The sequence below is a fragment of the Mercurialis annua genome, linkage group LG7 (genome assembly GCF_937616625.2).
Source record: "Mercurialis annua linkage group LG7, ddMerAnnu1.2, whole genome shotgun sequence".
In the NCBI taxonomy this organism is placed as follows: domain Eukaryota; kingdom Viridiplantae; phylum Streptophyta; class Magnoliopsida; order Malpighiales; family Euphorbiaceae; genus Mercurialis; species Mercurialis annua.
Window position 1 is genome coordinate 848633 of NC_065576.1, and position 23261 is coordinate 871893.

The 23261-nt window shown below is 32.0% G+C and overlaps 4 protein-coding genes and 1 non-coding gene across 5 annotated transcripts; 2 read left to right on the plus strand and 3 right to left on the minus strand.

Moving 5' to 3' along the window:
• The first annotated feature begins 239 nt into the window (after positions 1-239).
• LOC126657810 (clathrin light chain 1) lies at positions 240-3079 on the plus strand. Its single transcript, XM_050352593.2, has 3 exons — positions 240-752; positions 1865-2018; positions 2124-3079. The coding sequence occupies exons 1-3, from the start codon at positions 385-387 to the stop codon at positions 2673-2675; spliced, it is 1074 nt and encodes a 357-aa protein (XP_050208550.1). The 5' UTR covers positions 240-384; the 3' UTR covers positions 2676-3079.
• Positions 3080-5195: 2116 nt separating this feature from the next.
• On the minus strand, positions 5196-8810 carry LOC126656259 (expansin-B3-like). The gene is made up of 4 exons (XM_050350778.2): positions 8152-8810; positions 7301-7601; positions 6672-6801; positions 5196-5797 (listed from the first exon to the last, which is right to left on the minus strand). The coding sequence occupies exons 1-4, from the start codon at positions 8336-8338 to the stop codon at positions 5597-5599; spliced, it is 819 nt and encodes a 272-aa protein (XP_050206735.1). The 5' UTR covers positions 8339-8810; the 3' UTR covers positions 5196-5596.
• Positions 8811-14892: 6082 nt separating this feature from the next.
• Positions 14893-18918, minus strand: LOC126657562 (tetraspanin-19). The gene is made up of 6 exons (XM_050352269.2): positions 18575-18918; positions 17634-17733; positions 16832-16912; positions 16634-16738; positions 15985-16173; positions 14893-15188 (listed from the first exon to the last, which is right to left on the minus strand). The coding sequence occupies exons 1-6, from the start codon at positions 18742-18744 to the stop codon at positions 15168-15170; spliced, it is 666 nt and encodes a 221-aa protein (XP_050208226.1). The 5' UTR covers positions 18745-18918; the 3' UTR covers positions 14893-15167.
• A 1083-nt stretch (positions 18919-20001) lies between these two features.
• On the plus strand, positions 20002-20074 carry TRNAV-UAC (transfer RNA valine (anticodon UAC)). Its single transcript has one exon. It is a non-coding gene; the product is annotated as a tRNA-Val (tRNA).
• Positions 20075-20319: 245 nt separating this feature from the next.
• LOC126656200 (uncharacterized) lies at positions 20320-22362 on the minus strand. Its single transcript, XM_050350715.1, has 2 exons — positions 22076-22362; positions 20320-20668 (listed from the first exon to the last, which is right to left on the minus strand). Exons 1-2 carry the CDS (start codon positions 22320-22322, stop codon positions 20442-20444), a joined length of 474 nt encoding a protein of 157 aa, XP_050206672.1. The 5' UTR covers positions 22323-22362; the 3' UTR covers positions 20320-20441.
• Between the last annotated feature and the right edge of the window lie 899 nt (positions 22363-23261).

The window sequence follows — 23261 nt, forward strand, 5'->3', positions numbered from 1 at the left end:
TGCTAGTTAAAATTATGTTATTATCATTGTGAATTAAAATTTCATAAGTGTTAATATTTAACCAGCTAGTTAACCCTTGTCCATGTAACTTAAGGATCACATAGATAAATAGAATAAGGACTATTAATTAATTAAATAATGTAAAAGGATGTTTTCAAACAAAAACCAATAGTACAGGGACTCAATAATAGATTTAGCCTTAACTTTTTCAATAATGTTGGTGAAAGATGGAGACTTTTTATCTCCATAGATCCGAACAAAACGATTCCTTAAACAGATAAGTGAAACAAAAGCAAAATCCTTAACAAACTCAACAAACAAACAAACGCCCGTCATTTCCCACCGCCACCGCAAACCACCGTAACCAGTGTAAATTCATCAACAATGGAGTCAGCTTTCGACTCTTTCAGCCCCGCCGGAGAAGACATAAAACACGAACGTCCATTTGATGACGATAGCTACATGGAAGCGGGTGATGCTGGGTACGGTTCTTCTTCATTCCCCACTCCCCAGAACGACGACGTTTTTATGACTGAGCCGCCGCCGCCAGAAGCGTCCGATGATCATTCTCCGTATGAATATGGTATGCCAATGCAGAACCAGGAGGGATATGCGTCGCCTTTTGAAGCAATGGGGACGCCTGAACCAGCGGTGGAGACTGATAATGGTGGCATTTTTGTCTCCGATGGACCGTTGCTTCCTGACCCGGTTGAGATGCAAGAAGAATGTGTTCAACGACGTGAGTGGCGCCGGTGAGTGAGACTAATTTTCTTTTTGGTTTTTTTGTCTGCATTTTCTTTGTAGTAAATCAACAATTTATGTTTGCTCAGAATTCAAAGTGTTGATCAAAATTACATATTAATGGAAATTTAATTACTTTGGACACGGACACGGTGAAACGGTGTAATTTTAAGGTTTTCTATGTAAAAAAAATGAAGTTTGTGTCCTGACATATGTCCGAAATAAGACACGTTGATCGGATGAAATGTCCGTGCTACCTACCCTTTTATGTTTACTTTGTAGAAAATTGGATTCATTGGCTCGGTTAATTTGATGCTAAACAAATTTATATGATTGGTGGTGTTCTTTATAATTGGTGAAGGGGCATGTTAATTGTGGGAATTTTGCAGCTTTGGTGCAAGTTTGGAAATTGTAGCTTATGGTATAAAGAGTGAAATCTTTTAAACTTCAAAAATAATTTTGAGGGATTACCTTTTGAACTAGTTTTAAGATCGAACATTAATACGAACATTGCAAAAATACGTTTATATTAGGTTGATTATGCACATGGTGGTGAATTTAAATCAGTAATGAGCTGAAAGGAGGATTCCTTGATGATACTTGACAGCACTGCTTAGCCTACCCAGTTATCATGCTAGGTTGCACGAAAATTTGTCGAATTTTATACTTTGGCGTTTTGTTTTTGGATATGGAAACGATTCTAGAACTCCAAAACTCTATGTATAATTTTTTTCTTATAAAAAATGCTGTTTTGATATTTTCCATTTTAACATTTTCTGTTTTTGTGCTACATAGCTATCAGTCTATCAATCATATATTATGTAGTATTTTTGACACAGTCTCATTAAAATTTATTCTATGATTTTATTTGTCTTTTTATGATTAATGATACAGGATTCTGATGGTAATGCTTCTGGCTCTTAAGCATCTTATTTTGGTTTGATCAGCCAATAATTAGATATAATAGAAATAAAAAGGGAAATCTTAGGCGAATTTGCGCACGATTTTGTCAACTAAGTGCAAAAGGATGTTCTCCTTGCATGATCTTAATTGAGCATATAATTTAAAGTTAAAATAGATATTCCGAACATTTTTTCTGTTTTTATCATTCCATGTTCCACAGGCAAAATACTCTTCATCTCGAGGAAAAGGAGAAAAGAGAGAAGGAGATGCGCAATCAAATTATTAATGAAGCTGAAGAATATAAAAGAGCATTTTATGAGAAAAGGCGGCTCAACTGTGAAACTAACATGGCTCAGAACAGAGAAAGAGAGAAGGTATAGCTTCTGAAAATCGTATTTTCGTGTTCTATCTTGTTAAGCACATGATCTTACACACGCATATTTAACTCCTGCGCTCTAAGCTTTTCCGCTTGTCTACAGCTTTATTTGGCTAACCAAGAAAAATTCCATAAAGAAGCTGACAAACATTATTGGAAAGCCATCGCGGAGATCATTCCTCGGGAGGTGCCAAATATCGAAAAGAGAGGAAAGAGAGATCCCGACAAGAAACCTTCTGTTCATGTAATTCAGGGTCCAAAGCCAGGAAAACCCACCGATCTTTCGAGAATGAGGCAAATTTTTGCTAAGCTGAAGCAGCATCCTCCAGCTCATATGATGCCTCCCCCGCCCGCCAAAGATAACAAGGACGCAAAGGAAGGGAAAGATGGAAAAGCTGCAAAGGATGCGAAAGATGCTAAGGATGGCAAAGATGGAAAGGATACAAAAGAAGGGAAAGATGACAAGAATACTACTGAAGGGAAAGATAGCAAGAATTTAACAGAAACAAAAGATAGCAAGGATGCAGAAGGTCCGATATCTACGCCTGTTAAAGATGTTACGTCCAATGGTGCACCAGACTCGTCCAAACAGGAGGCTCTTGCCGCCGGTGAGGGTGAGCAAGCTGCTACAACCGAACCAGCCACCACTGAGTGAAGATACGTCAGCACTTTTATGATTATATTCTTTTGTTTATTTGGCTAGTTTGCTTAACTAGTTTTTCCATGAATAAGACTATCTACAGGACATTCTTGAGTTTGTCCTCTGTTCGCAACTTGCGAGCATTCTTCCTGACTATAGGATTCTCTAGGATTTTATATGGAGAATTTTAGTTTATAATTCTATATGAATTTCGAAATTGAGCAGACTCAAGATCTAGATATAACATTTCTGAACGTGCCATTTTTATGGAGCCATTAGCAGCTATGTTGCACAGAACTTGTAGAGTATTATATTTTGGCGTTTCATTTTATTTCTGAGAATATTTCTAAAATTCTTAAATGTTATGATACTTATAATATATTCTCGTAATTATATTGTATTCCCGTTTTCTCTTTCAATATTTGTCATTTTTGTTTCCGTGCAATATAGATGAATAAACGAGGGCCTATATACGCCGCCAATTTACGGATCAAATGTGTGCCACTGATGCTACTCACAGTCATTATTATGCAACAAATGTAAGCAATTCTGTTTGTGCATTCAAATAGGGAAAGTCTGCAGTTTCAAACAGACACTGATCTGTTACTTTCATTACCATTTTACAATGATATCCATCTTGCCATCATAACTTGTTGTTCTAACTGATTGTATCATCATTTTGCTTCTATTTGCAACTGAATTTTCATCTTTCATAACGACCAACTGCAATGATTACCTCAGGTCCAATCTAAATAGAAGTAATTTAGAAAACTTAAAAAATTGAACTTTTCTTATTATGTGTAAACAATAATTTTAAGTTTAACTTTCTCGAGAAAAGAATTGTGAGATAGGCAAATTCGCCCATGCATAGCATGATGGTAAATTATACGTACTGGATAATTTTTATCGTAAGACTAAACGTAACAAATCAAAATATAAGTTAATAAGAAACAATTAGCAAACAGTAAAATAAGGAAACAATCAAACGAACACAAAATATTTGTGATTCGGTGAATGATTCATGTGTGTAGTAAAGGAACGAAGTATTATAAAAAAAATATTATAAAAAAAATGGTTAGAGATCGCTCTACATTCAACCCAGTTAATCAACTTAACAAGGAAAATAAATCCAAATAAAATCAAGTACACTATTTTGTCCTGCATATTCTTAAAATTCTAAAAGCAAATAGTATGAGTATATATAAAGACGGAAAAATGACATAAAATTTTCAGATTCGCAATCATCACGGACGTGGTACTGCCCATAACCGTGGTCTAGGCCATGGTGGCGCCACGACCACCACCATAGCTATGATGGCTTCCAAATGATCACAAAGGAGCAGATCGAGATCATTATATGAAGATGTTCTTCGATTCACCACAATGGTGGTGAATCTCCGACCACATTTTCAAACACAAACTTTACGCCTTGAACTCGTATTAATCCAATCACAATTATAGAAATAATCTTAACAATTTCATTTATAAACTATGGTGTAAAGTTGTTGGGGTGGGACAATGTTGAAGTTGGAAGGAAACATAAGAATATCCCTTCACATGATAAAGGAGAGAAAGTCCAGTAGCTATGATGGGGACCAATTCCACATGCTCTTTTCTTTCCACCACTCACCAACTGCCTACTTGGTGTAGGGTTACTAACATTTTTCATTTTTGTTGCATGTGATCCTTAATGTGATTTCAGTTATTCACTTACAAATGGCACAATCTCATCTACCTAGATCTTCAATTCTATGGATAAAACTCAGTTTTTATGTTCATTTCCTTCTTATTAGGATTCCTTCTTCACCTCTCAGTTCACATGGTCCCCAGTTGCCTATTGAATTTAGATATTTCACAAGAATTCCACTGAATTTGATGTCACTTAGGGTGATATGGATGGAGAAATTAGAATGTGAGAGGGGATAGTAAACCGTAACGAACTTTTAAACATTGTTTTCGACATCATTTTATGTTGAAGATTCGCTGAGATCCCTCGTATGATACTACAATCTGTTCTACGTACTATAATATGCTGAACTACGCTTAATAACTCGACGTGTAAGATATCTAAAACCTGATGTTCGTACAATGGTATCGACAATTCCTTGTCAAAACTCCGTTTCAAGAACAGTATATTATGTTAAAAATATTAATCTTTCATGTGAATTGCTTTGAAGAAATTTTTATATAGCATCATAAAAATACAAAGAAATCTAACTCCAAGATTGAAGCAATATTTCTTGCCGACAGAATACTAGCACAATATTAAGAACATTCCTCATTAATTATATATGAAGAAATTGAATAGCATTAACAAGATAACAAGTTTCACCTAACTAATACTACTAATTAATATGCACAAAATCATAACTAAGCTTATAGTGAGAAGGCAATAAAGTTAGCAGTCAAGATTGTAATAACTGAATAAACTGAAATGAAATAATTAGTGCAGCACAAAGAACAGGGCAGTGTCTGTCCACAATATTATTAATAATTGCCACTAATATTGCAAAGACATTGACTAGAAAGTTAGAATTCCAAAAAGAAAACCCATTTCCACATTAATTAAAACAAACTTACATATGTTGGCCTACAAATATAGTTTTTGAAGCTCCAATAACAAAATTACAAAATTACATTACTATTAGCACTCTCTCCTTTGGAGAGGGCTCTACCTCTGCAGCAAAATCAAGCACTTTCATAAACATTTTAAAAAGAAAAAACCACCATTGGATGCCATTATTATGCAATCCAAAAGCTACTTTTCTTCTAAAGAAAAAGGGTGAAAAGGATCAAAAATAAAAGAGAAAAATAACACCACAGAGTTGGTTGGTTGGTTGGTTGGTTGGTACTTTTGTGTAAAAAAAAAGACAAGAGGAGCTTTCTGGTATTAAAAAATGGCCATGCTTCTTGATTCTTGATTCTTGATTGGTATACTAAGTTGTCATGAGCCTGAGGCTAGAGGTGTAAGTACCCTTTGGTGACCAGTTTCTTGGAATAACATCTTTAGCAGAAACTGTTTTCCCTGTTGATAGTGTTGTTAGCTTAACTGAGAATGGTCCTTTTAATGGTCCACCAATAATGCACCAATTTGCACCCCATAGATGCTTCATTTCTAGCCATTCAGTGCCACCAGCCTGCCATTTTCAACATATAAACAAAATCCCACTCACCATTAATACTATAAACTTTTGCAGCTTTTCTTTCATCAATGTATGGAGAAATTAGCTTAGAATATGCAGATTTAAAGAGTGACCCCATGTGTCACATGCAATTAGTCAATGAAAGTGGGGCGGGGCGGAGGCGTTATCGCTTTTCTCTCTGTCCGAAAAAGAGGTGTCTACACGTAATATCAATTATCATACAAAAATCCAAAATTTAATTAGGCAAAAAGTGGTTTTCAGCACTTTGGCAGCACTAGGCAAACAAGATTACATAAAATAATATTTGATGAGATGGAAATGGTGAGGGCAAAGTGATGTTGGGAGGTTAATTAACATATCCACAATAACAGAAATTGTCTAATCTAAACAATATACTTAATGACTAATGTCATTACTTTTGTGTAATTGCCATAATCTTTAATTATATGGTTCTTCTTTTAGCACATTAAGGCATTAAGTTTGTTCTTAGGTAAATGAGAAAGTGCATATGCACTAGAAAGAATCTAAAGAACATGTTTCTTAACACTTTGTTGACCCATGAACCAAATGGTATCTCACTATGGAGCCTAAAGTAAGTATCTTTTTCCTTTTCCTTTTTTCTTAAAACCAACTTAAACTTGACCATATGCACATGTATGTTAATTAAAGCAAAATCTAAAGTTTCAATCTCATTTTTATCCCACTTTGAAAACCAAGAAAAGTTTCTATCAATCAAAGAGTGGCCTGTTTGGTATTCTCAGAGAACGGGAATTCTAAAAAGTCTCGAGTTCGAGTCTCCGTATCACCAATGAATACAAAAAATCAGAAAAATGCTTATGAATGTGAAAGAGAAGAGTATAAAACTTACTTCTTTGATATGCAAAGATCCAACATCACCATCACCATCCTCAAACTCAACTAGAAGAGCTAGCCAGTAATCAGTTGAACCTTCATTAACATGAAAAGCAATGTTCTTCCCTTTGTATTTACATGGTGTCCTACAGGCACAATAACAAAAACAAACCCTTTAATCACATTGATGCAAACACAAACAGAGGGGCATTTTGGTAATTTGACATGAAAATCTCTCATTGGACATAAAAATAAACAAAAGGTGACAAAAATAAAAAGGACTAACTCATTTTAAGGTCCCTCAACTTTACGTTTTTTGTTTTTCTGGTCTTTAAACTTCCATTTGATCTTATATCTAGTCTTTGAATTTTATATTTTTAATTTATCTGGTATTTAAATCTTCATTTGAACTTATTTGGTCTCTAAATTTTACATTTTTCAGTGTATCTATAAACTAAAGTAAAGTTCAGGGACCTTAAATAGAGGGGCATTTTGGTAATTTTGACATAAAAATCTCTCATTGGACATGAAAATAAAGAGAAGGTGACAAACTAAAAAAGGACAAAACAAAACAGAAAAGACCGTTAAACAAGCAAAAGAAACATTAAGATTAAACATAGTAGTACTAGACTATTAATTACATACCGGCGGTAAGAGACAGGGATTTTTCCTTTGTTCCTGAGCTGACCATTCTCACCGGCGATAGCCATGCGGCCAAAAACTGCACCACTGAGGTCAAAATGGGGTCCAGTACTGGAGCAACCTGGACACTCATCGGTTACAATTACGGTGACTGCCTTTCTTGAACATATGCTCTTGTCCAAGCACCTAACTTTGTAGCACGCCCCACACCCCTCCCCATTCTTGAACAGTATTGGGTTTACTGCACCAACTCTGGCCTTCAATGGCTTCACATCCACTAAAGTCCCGTACCCACATGCTCCTCCTGCACATAACATGTGCCTCATTATTCGTTTTATATAATTCACTCGCTCCTAATAAATAATTAATTAATATTGGTTAGGTAGCACGGACACCGGAAATAGAACACTTGGTCACACACAGGGGCGGAACGGGGCTTAACATATAAAAATAACTATATTTTCTATAAAAAATGAAAATGTTGAAAGGTGTTTTTGTTAAAAGAAAATTGCAGGGGCGGATGCCCTCTCAGGCTATATCTCTGGTTCCGCCTTTGATCACGAACACAACGAAACAGTGTTATTTTAAGCCTTTCAATATAAAACGTGACGTTTCGTGTCCGACACGTTTTTGAAGCGGGACACGGTAATTGAATGAAGTGTTTGTGCTGCCGTATTAGTGTAAAAACCGAGATAAATTGCCATAAAGGTCCAAACTTTTTGTAAACAAGAATTAAATATCAGTAAATAGACTTAATTTTCACTAAAAATAGTATTTTCAACTAAAAAAGTTTGCAACTTTGACTACTTAACGAGTTAACTCACTGATATTGCAAAGCAAGTTTATAAGCTTACCAGTACTGCCGTCGCCTTCAGGCTCGCCGTACCAGGTAGCAGTGGCCGGCTGCCATTTCTTATCAGACACACGATTCGGGTGAGGAACTTGCTGTCCGAAAACAACAACCAAACACTGAAACAACACAAAAATGTACACCGCCAAGAACTGGCTCGAGACACGACGGCTCTGCTTCTGAAGCTGCATTGTCACCGGAACTTCAAACTGTCACTTTCACGGCGAACAGCGGTGGCGGCGACAGAAGGAAAAAAAGGTTTGCCGACAGTTTTCTTTAGTGTAGTGTTACTGTTAGTGTAGGCTTATAGTTGCAGTGTCTGTCAGGTGTCTTAATATTTATAACAGGACAAATAAAAACCGGAGGTTCGTTTCTGTTGATTTATTTGGACAAAAATACCCTTTAAAATCTCAGTTTATTACGAGAATGGCAACTGAGATTCGGGGCCCACCGGCGGTTAAGGCGTTAATTCCGCTAACTGTAGTAGACGACTGTTAAGGGTGTTTTTGTCTTTTCAGATCTGCACGTGGGAAGAAAATAAAAAGCCAAAGAGACGTTAAAGGCAACAGCAGCGATTGGTCGCTGTGAATCTGTTGCGTTACTACGTCGTTTTGGCCAGTGTGAGGTTTTGTTTTTTTGTAGCCGAATTTGTTGAATTGAAGAATGTGAATTGAGAAGTGTTTATATTGAGGATTTAATGACTATTTATGGCGTTTCACCAACTGTAATTTCAGAGCTTTTTTTAACTTCTTTTTACTATTAATAAATTAATTAGTGTTTTGTGTTGTCAATATTTCTAGGCTATAATGCCAAAAATAGGCTTAACATTATTTATTATTTGAATTATATTCTAAATATCGTAACTGGGTATTAATAGATTCAGTTTTTCACCATAAAATAAAATGTACATTCCCCAAATATTGATATCTGAATTTTAACCATGTATTAATCCTCAGTACTTCCATTTGTTTGTGTTTCTTATTACTAGCATGCTATTATTAGTAAAAATAGCTATTTTCATAATTTATTTATTTATTTATTATATATATATATATATATCAATATTATTGATTAAATAAATATTATATTGGTATTAGTTATATCATATCATATACGGTGGTTTGTGTTGATATAATGATATCTATGCCTCGTAAAAAATCATGTATTTAAATTAAGTTAGCATATGTAGAATGACTTTATTTATAAAAAAAATATGTAGAATGACTTTATTTATAAAAAAAATATGTAGAATGACTAATATTCATAAGGATTCATCATTAAAATATATTTTTACCTTTTTAACTTTTTCATTTATGGTTTAAATTTTTAGAGTCAATTTTAACCTTTTTTTTTCAATTATAGTTATTTATTTAAATTGAAATGAGAAAAAAATTCAAATATGTCTTTTATATTTAAAACAGTTATTATAAGCAGACAAATTTGAACAATAAAGAGTAACATGTATGATATATTGCAATTTTTTTTCATTTTAATTTAAATAAATAGTTACAATTGAAATTTAAAATTAAAAAATTGGCTAAAATTGATGATTTTAAAAATTTGAATTTTAATAAAGAGTTCGAAAAGTGGATACTTTTTTATAGTTAAACTATTAATAAAAGTTTATTAAAAAGATAATCTACAATTTTGTAAACTAGCTAAAACTAATTGTAAAATTATCCAATGCATTTTGTTTAATAAAATAAAAAAAGTTGTGGACAACAAGCATATATGTATAAGTTCAATATTTACATCATCAACAAGATATTTCTTTGTTTTTTTAGCTCATAATTAATTATTTCATTGAGGGAGTTGATAAAATATTCATGAATTATTGGCCATTATGGCCCAACTATATTTTTGATAAAGTGTGTATCTAGGACTTGTCTAATGTTTATGCCTTTTTCAATTCATGAGTGGACCGTCCATTTTGGATTATTTCGTATAAAGACCTAAAATTTACGTAAAAACATTTAAGAAAAGTTAAAATTAATTGAGAAAATAAGAAAAAAAAATATTTGCATCATTTATTTATGATGAAACCTGACTTTTTAAATTTTTGTAAAACAAAAAAACAATCAACTTGATAGTCAGGACGGTGGCGGTTTGTAAAATAAAAAATTGATTGTCATAAATAATTTAAATTACATATTGTATCTCAATTTTTTTATATAATTATATTTAAAGCATTTCTAATCTAACTTTATAACAGAATATGGCTCCACTAAATAGAATAAACCAAATCCAACCCAAACCATATATATATCTGTATTCTTATAATTTTCTTATTTTATTAATTACATGTTTATCCCATTTATATTAATTTATATAATTACAATGTATAATAAAATATATATTCAAATTTTAAAATCTAAATAATTTTATATTTTATTATTTTTCATATATGAGTTATCATAAAAAAATAATTAATTAAATTACAAAAATATATAAAATTCATATATTTTCATAAAATAATAACACGAATGTCAGACAAATAACATTAGAAATTGTTACCAGCCAGTTTAAAACCGAGTAATATGAAGGACTAGGCGAGTCTGATAAAGGTTCGCCTAGTCCTCCATAGGTGACCCAGTCCAAAAAATGGGTGAGTCACCTATACAAGCATTTGAGCATGGGATCGTGGGATCACTTTGTGATTCTCGCTGGACGTGGTTAGAAATGACCAGCGGTTATCTCGGCAATTAAAGCTATAAATATCTTGATTTTAGCACTGATCGAGCGAAGGTTAATCATTTACATACTTTTAAACACTTACATTTTACCTTTAATCTCTTGCACAACGCAATGATTTTACCATCGGAGTGGTTTCTAGACTAACCCAGTTTTATTCCTTATGAGCTAACTCTATTTCAAATAAAACTACTTTAAAATAGGGATAGATCTATAAATGACTTTAGCAGCTACTTTGTAAAATTACTATAACTTTTTGATCTATATAATGTACAAGTCCGGTTTGGATCATAAATATGAAGCCATAATCGTGTTCGGACTTGCAATAAAAATAGTCAAGCCTGATTGGTCCAACTCGTCCTCTTCAAGTCGGGCATGAAAAATTATTTTCCGTCTCAAATTCATACCGAGCCGAGCCCGCCACAAGCTTATTCTTTTATATGTGCTAAGACTTCCATCATTAAGTAATTTTTCAAGTAGGATTGAAAAAGTTTGAGCCGAACCCATATAAATATAATGCATGGGTGAGATTGGATAGTAAATATGAGGTCGGACCAGCTCGAGCTTATACTAAAGATAGTCAAGTCCGATTAACCCTAGCCTGAGCATGTTCAAACTTGATCCATAAACAAGTTTACGTATGTGGCAGTTATATTTTACTCTGGGTTTTTAAATTTAGAAGAATTAAAAAGAATGATATGATAAAAGAGCGAGTATTGTCCTGTTTATTTGGCTGTAAATTGGCCGATTTCATTAGAAATTTGTTAGAATCACTAAAAATATGGTATGGTAACTATGTTTTACAATTTAGTAATCAAAATGTATATATAAAAAAAAGGTACGATAACCCAAAAATTATCCATGGTAAGGGTTTCCAATTTTTGTTTTTTTGAGGAGCAAATTTCAATCACTTAAAAGTTAAAAAAAGCTTTAATTTTTGTTTGTTGTGTTATAGTAATGGAATATGTGACATGATCCAATGCATAGCAAAGGCTGACTATGGAGGAAACTCCAAAACTTAATCCAACAGAAATAGAAGCCAAAAGAAAAATAAAATCTCCACAATTTTCAATAAGGGGATTTATTATAAAAAAGTTTCATATTTGTCCACAAGCTTCAACCCTCCATGTGACAAACAACTTGCTAAAATACCACTTAGCCCCTATATTCTTTAGATCAAACCACTTTGCTTCAATTGTGATATATTTATTTAGTATTTTATGTTTGGTAGGTGTGTCAACCTGAATAGAGTTGTGCCCAAGATTTGATATGAATTTGTGTGATTCCTAATGTCTGGATTTGTTTGATCTCATTACCTTATCTTGTTTATATAAAAACTATTTTCACATCTCAAGATTAAAAAAAACAAAAAACAAATTATGTCTGAGTTTTATCTAAACTTGTTTCAGTTTTAATTTTTTTTTTATCTTTTTATATTAATATTTTAACTTTTTAAAAATATGTCTAGTCATTTGGTCATAACGTGAAAAAAAATAAAATTTTTACTTTAATTTATGCATTATATTAATTAAAAATGATGATTGTATGTATGATGATACACTTATTTAAATGGAATTTTTGACAAATTATATTAATAAATTGGTAATTTCTTTTATTATGTTAGTAGTCTTGTGATAGGAAAATGACCAAAAAATTATTAAATATACTTTAAAAAGGATTAAAAGTGAAAAAAAATTAAAATTACATATTATAAAATAATTCGAACACCACTTAAAAAAAGTAGTACTGATATTTTGGATTCCATCTCAAATCAAGCCATGGAATATTAAATGCATATAAGCTTACAATCTAGCAAATCTTTATAGTAAGTTCATGAGATTACACATGGCATTTTGCACATGCTACTTATTCTTATGAGCCATAATTCTCATAATAAGTTATATTTAAATTAATTTTATTCCTTTGACATGCCAAAGGAATCCAAATCATGTATGCATAAAAGCTTCAAACAGGGCATAGAACAAATGAAAAGGTTAATTAGTGCTTTTATTAGAATATTTGAGTGGATGTTTCTATAAAGAAAAATCATTCTTGAATTAACTTAATTATCGTATATAATTTTATTTAAATCTATATTATATAAACCGAATTGAACCAAAGTAAACTTCTGTTAATTGAACCAAAATTTTATATAAATAATTGTAGTGTGATTTTATTATCCCTCAAAATATAATCTGATTTTAAATTTTATCAAATCTCACCCCTAATAATGCATATGCATGGAGTCAAACTTAGAAAAAAAATTCAAAAAACATTGTGTCTTCATACATATCGTCATACTTTATAATTATAATTCCTATCGAACCAAACTAAATTTTTTCTTTTATTTAATTTTAATATTCTGTCATCTAAAAATTCGATTATGGTGTAGATGATCGGTTTGGTCATTGAACCGAACGACTCACAACCCTACAAAGTCACAAGAGCGCATAAAGTGAAGTTAATGAAATATGGAGTACAAGTCCTATGCAGAAATACCCTTTTCAAAATGGGCTAAAGCAAAAGTCCACAATTCAGGCAAAAATACCCAATGAAAAAACACAAATAAAGCAGAATACCATGCTAATAAAGAAGTTAAATTCTTAAAGTTAAATAAAGATATTGCTTTTGATTTGTGATAAAAGTAAATGATACTCCCTCCGTCCCACTTTAGAAGTCTCATTTGACTTTACACACAGATTAAGAAAACATTAATTATTCTGGTCTTTTCATGTTTTTTCATGTTTTGCCCCTATTAATGATAGTGGAATTTTCCATAGAGCTCTTTTAAGATAACTAAAATAAGGGTAAAATGGGGTATTTAATGGAAAAATATTCTAAAAATAGTAATGAGACTTTTTAAATGGGACATCTCAAAATAGAATATGAGACTTCTTAAACGGGACGGAGGGAGTATTATATTATGGTAGTTAAAGGAAGCTACAGTTGGAGAAGATTTCTAGTTTGTGAAATCCATCCAGTTTATACCATAAACTGCCTTTTAATTAAAGTATTCAATTATGTCTTCGGAAAATGAGTACCCAAATCATGCTTTTGGAAAAGGCAATATTAGGGAGAGAAAAAAAGTATACTTTGTAACTTTTATTATTTTTATATCTTTAAATTGGTTGTGTGTGGAGAGTCTTTTATTTTTTGATTTAATAATTGGAAATTAGAGCGTTTGTGAAAAAAATAGAACCTACGACATAGCAGAATTGCTGCCTAGGGTTTATATAATTTGAGTTAACTCATTGGTGATTTGCGGAAATTTTTGAGGTTAAAGTTTGGGCAAAGTTTTTTTAATGTTTTTTCTTTTATTAATCTTTTTGGTGGTAATGTTGAGATAGTTGGCATATGCTACTTTGACAAATACTTTCAATTATTTCTTTGTTGGAAATAGAAAGGTGTTTATTAGACAGAACATGCAAATTTGATGATGAATCCACTTCTTAGAGAATAATTTTGATGCAGAGTCATAAATGTGGGCAAACATAAGATGCAATAAGCTTAGTTCTACATAAATGTGTATTTTTTAAAACATAATTTTGTCTAGTGTCGTAATCGATTTTAGTCGAATCAAAACACTAACAAGTTCAAATTCAGCTCTAAAATTTAAAACTCGATTGAACTCAATTTAGCTATATTTTTAGAACCCGACCTAGACATGACAATAAGGTATTTGAATTAAATTCTACTCAACTCGGTCATTTATAAAATATTTTAAAAAACTAATTACATAACAAATAAAATAATAAAGTTAGTCAAACTCGACTCAATCAAATTTTCCTCTTTTATATATTTAGGTACAAGTTTTTATGTATAAAATCAAGAATATACTAGTTACACATTTACCTTAATCATGAACTTCTCGAGTCAAATAGTTTTATACTCTTATAGCTCGAGATCAAACTCGACTCATTTATGATTTTAAATATTTTTTGATTTATACTCAAATAGCTCAAGAATTATCTAGACTATATTACACTACTAAATTTTGTCCAACTTTTATTTACACTACTCAAACAATTTTTAATATGAGCCATGAAATGAGAGATTAGCAGAAAAAGAAACGCAAACAGATTAATTTACAACTCATGCATCGTGTCTTTTGTATAATTCACAAACTATACTTTATACACCAAACCTAGGAAGAACAGCATAGCCACTCCATCATTCACATCAATTACATGCATTCAATTTCTTGATGCCTCCATAAGTTTTGCATTCCAATGTTAAAGCTGCTGACAGATACATTAACAGTAGTATGATGTTCATTTGGCCTCCGAGTCCCGATTCTTCCATATCCACACCTGGCTTCGGCAAATCCCGTCACCTGCTTGACTGATTTACCTGATTTCACAAGGAATAACACAGATAAAGGAAATAAGCAATTCATCATGGCTATGTTGGCCGGAAAGCATCAGCCTGATTTCAGATCATCAGTTGACAGAAAGTATGTGTCTATGTAGCATGGGAAAAAAAACGGAGAACGCACGGGAAACGGTGATATTTTGTAACAAAAATATGTTATAAATAAAGAGTTTTGGAGTTTCAAAAGCGATTTTCCAGAAACGAAACAGCGAAACATAAAACTGCGAGAAGTTTTTGTTCAACATAGCTATGTGTAAAGGTAACATCCGGCATATAGGGACTAACAAAAACAATTCATCATTGAGATATTTCCTTCGAATGCAGAAGGATGGCTACAAAAGTAATTAAAAAGAAAACACGAGTAGTGACTCCAGACTGACTTAGACAATCTTAAACTAACTATGATACTGTTGGGTGGTAAAATCTGGTGTTTCTTTGGTGCTTGTATTTCATGAGCAAGCCAATTAAGACTCTACAGGACAATTTGACATCATTTTAAAGTACCTTCACATTAATTCTGCTCGCATGAATGTTTTAAAAGTTTAACTAGCTTTCAACTCTTTCAACTAAAAACCAAAAGATCCCCAAGAGCACAAAAAATTCGCTAGCATTCAATTCTTCCTACTAAAATTCATTAGCTCTCATGTAATTTTCCCAAAAGACTAAATCAGTAGGTTGTTAAGGAAAAAAAAAGACCAAGAAAACTTGCAATTTAGCGAAATAAAGAAATTCTAATCAGCAACACAGTTATCAGAACAATTGGACATAATTTTACCTTGTCATTTATTCTTATACTCCAAGCATCACTTCTGGATCCAACAACAGGACTGCCAACAACGTAAGGAGGGGGGATAACAGCATTGTTTAGGAGTGGAGCTCTGTCTGGAGCAAATTCATCATCACTGTTGTAATATTGGTGTGGCCCAAGAGCTTTGAGTATCAATGCTAGCAAGAATGACAATCCCTGTAATAAAACGCTTAGCTGGTTACCAAATAGAGGCCATAGATATGTGAAAAACAACAAACAATTTGAGCTCTACATCCTAAAAATTTGAGGAATAAGAACAATCTTAGTTATAATCTAAGATTATAAAACCTTAAAGCTTATGAATATACTGTGAAATGAAACATTTTTAATATGACAATGCAACACAATTACCTTTGTTTAATTTATGCCATCACTGGAATCACTTAAAACTAAAGGGTATGATTTGTTTTTTACAGTTAATGTTGAGGTTGAAGTGGGTAAATTTGTAGGGGTACTATATCTAAACTCTTGCATGCATATTCTGTTGACATGTAAATCGTTTCGATTGATTCTGATTTCTATGAACAAATTCATAGAGGTTGAGATTTACAAAATTCTTTTTTTCAAGTTCCATGATGCATCACAATGTTATGCAGAGAGAGAGAGAGAGACCAACCTGGAGAGACACAACTGACAAGCCTATCCATTTGCAAATCTCAAAATTTGTCCTGATGAAATCCTTGAACTGATCAAAGCTCCCCGTAGGATCCTTTGGAAAGTCCTGGTTCCAAGATGGGCATAAGTTTATGTAAGTAAAAATCTCAAAGTCAGTGAATAGAATTAAACAAAATTAGTTTTTACACATGGAATATACCTTTTCCCAGTCACGGTTTAGAAATACATCAGCAGTCACTCCAGCCTCGAGCATAAAGAGAACAAAGACAAACAACATATACTTAACACTGTTAAGGCCAACTTTGGTCAGTACGCCAAGCATTCAGAATAACTAAATCCTAATGTTCATGCCTTTAGGGAATCAATTACAAATAATATGATTAATATTATTCACAGTACGAAATTGGGCCCGCTCTATGCAATGTTTTGAGCTATTGAAAACTGAAAAAGAGACAGTTCCAGCAACCTAGTAATAATATTTCTAATCTTAATAGAGGAAGATGGAACTGTCTGTCAAATGCAACAAGTGAAAGTGTTATTTTCCATCATAATCTAACATAATCATGCCATTCAGAGAAAGCTGCAAGAGCTGCACTTATACAACAGAAGCAGCTATAAATCGAAGTGCAATTTTTTTTCATTAACATGGATCACAGTCTTTCAATTGAAGGAACACCCACTTTACTGGATTTTTTAAACATTTGGTTAACATTGTGAAATGTAACACTTAAATATGCCAAAGGTTCTTGAAATCTTATGAGCAGCAATGTAATTTCCAAATGGATGAAATTCGATATGCAGAACCTTGAATATCATTTCATTGTAATGTTAAAAACTAGACAGCATGTTTCAGATGTATTATGGCATAGTCATGTTATTAGAGTAATGTGATTTGAGTAATCAAAATAATATGAGGAACTTAGAAGTTAATTTTTAACTAACGCAAACAAATAAGGTGTGCAAATGTCGCTATTCAATTCAGCAATTCAAAGAGAGGATACTAGATAAAGGCAACAACCACTAGCAGTTTCAGCAGCAACATGACCTACACATGTAATCACACACAAAACAGCTCCGAGGCCAAGGAAAGTATAAATGAACCTGCATTTCAATGAAAATAAGATTAGTTTAGTTGCTCTTAATGAATTCTAGAGGCAGATAATAACATACTCGATCATTTATTTTAAAAACTCCTAAGAGGTCGCATAATTATCCTTCAAAAAGCTTCTCTACTCATCTAAGACTTCATTCATCCACCATACCACGCCACTGCCAGTTTCCAGCTAAGCTAATGCAAACAAACTGTCCTTCATTAATAATACTACGAATCAAAATATGTTTCTTAATATCTCTCTATATCAACTAACTTTACTAAATGACAGCCAAGTCATGTTTATATTTCAATTAGTCTCCAAATTATTCTGCATAACAAAGCAGTCAAAATGTTTTCCTACGAAAGAACAGCAAAATACCGGAATGACATCTCTAGCCATTACACCCCTCACCCCTAACTCTCGCCTTCCACGAACTCAAATATTAAAAAGAAAATATATTTCCAAGCCGAGCCACGACATAAAGGTCCTTTCCATTTCATCCACAGTGACCAAATACAAAGGCAAAAAAGCTCTAAAAAATTAAATAAAAGAATCACAGACCAAAAGTAGTCTGAAAGTGATTGCTCCACTTGAATAGATCGAACATTCGATTACTATCCAATTACCATAAATAAGCATTACTTGTCAAACTGCCAAACATATCACTAACAATCACATTCAGCAAAAAATAAAAAATAAATCACAAATTGAACAATGAATCATAATTTAAACATCTGAAGACACCAAAACATACCCAACCAATAAAAATTCATTCTTTTTCTACTAAATTCTAGAATTTTCTCGGAAACCAAACAATCCCAAAAAGGAAACAGCAAAAACAGGCATACCAAGGAGCAAAATCATCAGAATCATCATCAAAGGGTAAGTCACCCATTTCTCTCTGCCAAACCCTAATCAGCCAAACTCCGTACAACATCATTGCTAAACCAATCATTCCTATCAAAGAATTTAATAATTTCAGTATCGATTGTATGCAGCTCCTCATTACCCTTCCCATGATGCTTAATTTTTTTATTGATGAAAAACCCTTTCAAAATCCTCAATTTAATCAGCTTTTCAAAAACCCAGAAACAAAATAATTGAAGAGAATGTTTTTTTTTTTGTGATTCTATCTGTTATGCTGATAAATTTTAGTAATGATTGAACCTTTTATTGGTTTTGATTAGCTGGATTAGTAAATCCAAGTTGGATTCTTCTAATTTTTTTTTTTAAAAGAAGTTAATTTTGCCCCTTTTACATTTACAGAAAAACTCAATTAAAAAATCGCGAACTTTATATGTTTTTTTATTTTAATCACGAAATTTAAATTTTGTCATTTTCAAGTACGAACTATAATTTTTTTTTAAATTTATACATGACACTTATTTATTGGTGTAAAATGATTTCCACCTCAGCACTGTGTATAAATTTCAAAAAGTGTGGTAGTTCGTGCATGAAATTGACAGAATTTAAACTACGTGATTAAAATGAACATGTAAAGTTCGTGATTTTTTTGACATTTTTATCCATTAAAAAAACACTGTAAATTTAATATTTTATCTTAATTTACTGCTTCAGATGAAATATAAAAAAATAATTTATAAATTAAAACTGACATGATAGACAATTATTAAACAATTTAAAAAAAAATAACAAAACTAGCTAAAATATCAAATTTAGAGTATTTATTTTTTTAAAGTCATTAATTTGGCTTAAATTGATATCTTGTGTCATGCTGGGGAAATAAATCTTTATTAAATAATTTTTATATAATGTATTTTTCGGAAAACACTTTGGATTATATATTACAAAATAAAAAAAGTTGAGTTTTGTTTAGCAAATAGCCGATTAATTAATTGAAAAAATTACGCTAAAATTTCTAAGGTATACCATAATTAACAGTTGGGTACCCCTTGTTTCAAAAGTCCACTTAATAGTCCATCAGTTTTAATTTCGTTAACTATTAGATCCCTCCGTTAATTTCGACACTTATTTTCAAACGATTTGGTACTCCACCTTTAATTTTGTGAACAATTTGGTCCCTCACTTTTAATTTTATAAAACGATTTGGTCCCTCACTTTTAAACGATTTAGTACCGAGTTTCAATCCGTTAAACGATTTGGTCCCTCAAATTAACAGAAGGATCTTTCAGAATTAAAACTGAGGGACTATTAAGTAGAGTTTTGAAACAAGAGGTATCAAATTGTTAATTATGGTATACTTATGGACCTCTAAGTAATTTGTTTTAAGTAATTATACAAAGTCAATATACAGGTTGCTGTGGTGTAGTGGTTATCACGTTAGTCTTACACACTAAAGGTCTCCAGTTCGATCCTGGGCAGCAACAAAAAAATCCTTCTTATTTTTCTGTCTGCACTTTTTCAGCTGTTTTTTGATAGTTTTATACAATTTGTACTTATAGCTTAACTGACGTATTTTATTTAGCTTAAGTTGGAAAACTATGAACCTCAATTTTATAGCTGAAATTAATGTCAAATGTACATTCAATATGTAATTTTTTTAATCTAAATCAAATAGTATAATATTTAGCTATTTTCTGCAAGTGAATTTCACATATTATAAATAATGAAATTCATGTAAAAGAGATATATAATGAACTCTGTGTATTACACACCAACAAAGAAACTGGAAATTAATGACATGGACTTCTACATTAACATGTTTAATATAGGCTCTAATTGAGCTCAAACTAATCAAGAATCAAAATCCAAGTACATTCTATAGGCATTACGATCCGAAGAGTAATAACTTCGAATCAAATTATCAACCTGAAATCCGAATTTCTTGTATAGACTAACGGCTGAAGTCCTCAATGGATCAACGTGCAGCGATATGCGTTGAACCTTTCTTGTTCTGCATTTCTCAATTGCTGCTTTTAGCAACGCCTCTCCATGGCCTTGCCTCCTGTAATTGCCCTTCACTGCTTCAACAAACAAGAATGTTCAAGTAAGAAACTAAAATTATCTTAATAAATAGGCTTAAATGCTTGCAAAACCATAAATGTTAGCGTGTTTTGCAGTTTTAACACGGACTTTTAACTTTACCAATGCTAAACACTAATTTTTAAATTTTGACAATTTTAACCACCTAATCCGTTAAAAAAGTGTTTTGTTGATGCCAGAACAATGTTTATTTCAGCACATCAGCATTTTTCTAACGGAAAAATATTCAGTGTTTGGAATTTAAAAAAGGACCTAATTACTTAAAAAAACCCCACCTTGTAATATTTTTTCCTTTATACCATGACATAGGAAAAAGTTCATTTGTACCCTTTTTTTGATTTTTCGTTTTCAACTCTACCCTAAAGCACTAAATTGAACTGTTTTTATTTAGAAAAAAGCTTAAAATAATCCTTCATTTTTTAACTTATTTGTATTTTTTCAAATAGAAAAAAGATGCTATAACCTTTCTATTTAATTATTTTTAATGTTTTCATCCTCTAATTAATTAAATTGTCAAAAAATAAAATTTTGGGGTACAATTGAAAACGAAAAATCAAAAAAAGGGTACAAATGAACTTTTTCCTAGGTCAAGGTATAAATGAAAAAATGTTTCAAGGTGGGGGTTTTTTAAATAATTAGGCCTTAAAAAAGTGATAGTTCATATATTAAATTGTCAAAACTGAAAGGTAGTATTTAAAGTGCTAAAAAACACTAAAACTTATAATTTTTAAAGGGCTTAATACATAGTTTGACCCCTGAACTTGTACCCTTTTACCCATCTAACCTCTAAACTTAATGTCTCACCTATCGAAACTCTGAACTTGTTAAATAACCCGATTTGACCCCTGAACTTGATAAATATGTAAATATTGAACCCTTCGCGTCCACCTGTCACTTGAAACATTCTAGAAGAAATTGTGTACGGAGGGGTTCAATGTTTACGTATTTATCAAGTTCGGGGGTCAAATCGGGTTGTTTAATAAGTTCAGGGGTTCGATAGGTGAGACTTTAAGTTTGGGGGTTAGATGGGTAAAAGGGTACAAATTCAGGGGTCAAACTATATATTAAGCCTTTTTAAAGCAATTAATCCTAATAAATAGTATGCAACATGTGCAAAGATTGAAGGGTGATGTAAAATGTAAAATAGTGAATTTCCTCTTTCATGATTTTGGATTGATAATGAAGTGGGTCATCAAATGACTAAACTTTTCTATGGGTACTTTCATCAAACAGGTTATATGCGTGCGAAAAATTTGTCCCATCACCCACAAAACAATCCCGATGCACCGAAAAAACATAAATATTTAACATCTTTGTTAAAAATGATTAAGACCCACATAATTGTTTTTGCAAATAAACAAGATTTCATAAATCAAACACTGAACCTGCAAGCTTGGTGATAGATGCACACAACGAAGAAGGCCAAGAATACATAACATAGCCGATAACTTCAGTATTGAGCAGAATATAAAGCAACCCAGAATTTTTCTTTTTGAGCTCTTCATCGAATGACCGAGCCAGTGATTCGTGCTTTGGGAATATTTTTTTCTCTATTTTTACAATTTCATCCACAATATTTGCCCAGTTTGTTGAATTTCTTTGGAGTTCCAGCATCGTTATCTCAGACTCCATTCCTTTCTAGGTGTGTTGCTCTTTTGCATTTGGTTATTGTAATTACGAAAAATTATTGCACGCAACCGTTGCGCCATGTCATTCGTGCAACAAACCAATGGTGCGTTAGCCATGTGGAAAAATTCATAATAAAAAAATTAAATAATAAATGAAAGATTCTCTATCACAAATTTCCATTGGCTTGTTGTAATTATGACATGGCACAACCAATGCATGGGATAAACACTCTGTAATTACACCCAACCCATCTTAAAAGGGTAATTGATCTTTGAGTAAACTATTATTAGCCCTCATATTTGTCATAATTTACCTTTAATTCCTTTTAAAAATCAAAGGATATAGTCTCACTTTTATGTTGGTCAACAATTTAATTCTTCCGTCCAATATTGGTGTTAGTCACGGAGTAAAAAGACTTAGGATAAATAGTTTTCAAATACGAGAGACGAAATTATTGACATAAACAAAAGTGATGCATGGAAACGTTGGGAAAAATAAAAATGGGAGAATATATCGTTTCGTTGACTCCGTTGACTAACAACCAAAAGGAATAAAAGGAATAAATTGTTGACATAATCAAAAGTGAAGGATTATATTGTTTAATCTTTAAATAAGAAGGACTAATGTATGCATTATGCCAAATAATGAAGGGACTCATGATAATTTATTCTTGATTTTAAAGGTTAAAGGTATAATTAATCATTGAGAGATTTAGGATTTTACCTAAAAAACAAAAATAATATGAATTAATGTATCAACACGCCAAAGTTAACAAAAATACCTCAGGATTTTGGCTTATTTATTTGTGTACTTCCCGTGTATAAAATATTTGTATTTTACTTTGAGTGCATCACACATGCAATATTACACTCATCCCACATGTTTTCTCTCTTTCCTTTCACTTTTCTTTTTTTCCTTCTCTTATTCCATTTTTTTTGCTGT

Coding starts and splice junctions, on each gene's coding strand:
- LOC126656259 (XM_050350778.2), bottom strand. CDS start 8,338: ATGCAGCTTCAGAAGCAGAGCCGTCGTGTCTCGAGCCAGTTCTTGGCG. Junction 6,802..7,300: donor ATCCCTGTCTCTTACCGCCG/GTATGTAATTAA, acceptor TTGTGCCTGTAG/GACACCATGTAAATACAAAG. Junction 5,798..6,671: donor GATCTTTGCATATCAAAGAA/GTAAGTTTTATA, acceptor TGAAAATGGCAG/GCTGGTGGCACTGAATGGCT.
- LOC126656200 (XM_050350715.1), bottom strand. CDS start 22,322: ATGGAGTCTGAGATAACGATGCTGGAACTCCAAAGAAATTCAACAAAC. Junction 20,669..22,075: donor ATCTATCACCAAGCTTGCAG/GTTCAGTGTTTG, acceptor TTGTTGAAGCAG/TGAAGGGCAATTACAGGAGG.
- LOC126657562 (XM_050352269.2), bottom strand. CDS start 18,744: ATGGGAAGGGTAATGAGGAGCTGCATACAATCGATACTGAAATTATTA. Junction 17,734..18,574: donor TCTGATGATTTTGCTCCTTG/GTATGCCTGTTT, acceptor ATTGAAATGCAG/GTTCATTTATACTTTCCTTG. Junction 15,189..15,984: donor GTATAAGAATAAATGACAAG/GTAAAATTATGT, acceptor TTGTGAAATCAG/GTAAATCAGTCAAGCAGGTG.
- LOC126657810 (XM_050352593.2), top strand. CDS start 385: ATGGAGTCAGCTTTCGACTCTTTCAGCCCCGCCGGAGAAGACATAAAA. Junction 753..1,864: donor CAACGACGTGAGTGGCGCCG/GTGAGTGAGACT, acceptor CATGTTCCACAG/GCAAAATACTCTTCATCTCG. Junction 2,019..2,123: donor AGAACAGAGAAAGAGAGAAG/GTATAGCTTCTG, acceptor GCTTGTCTACAG/CTTTATTTGGCTAACCAAGA.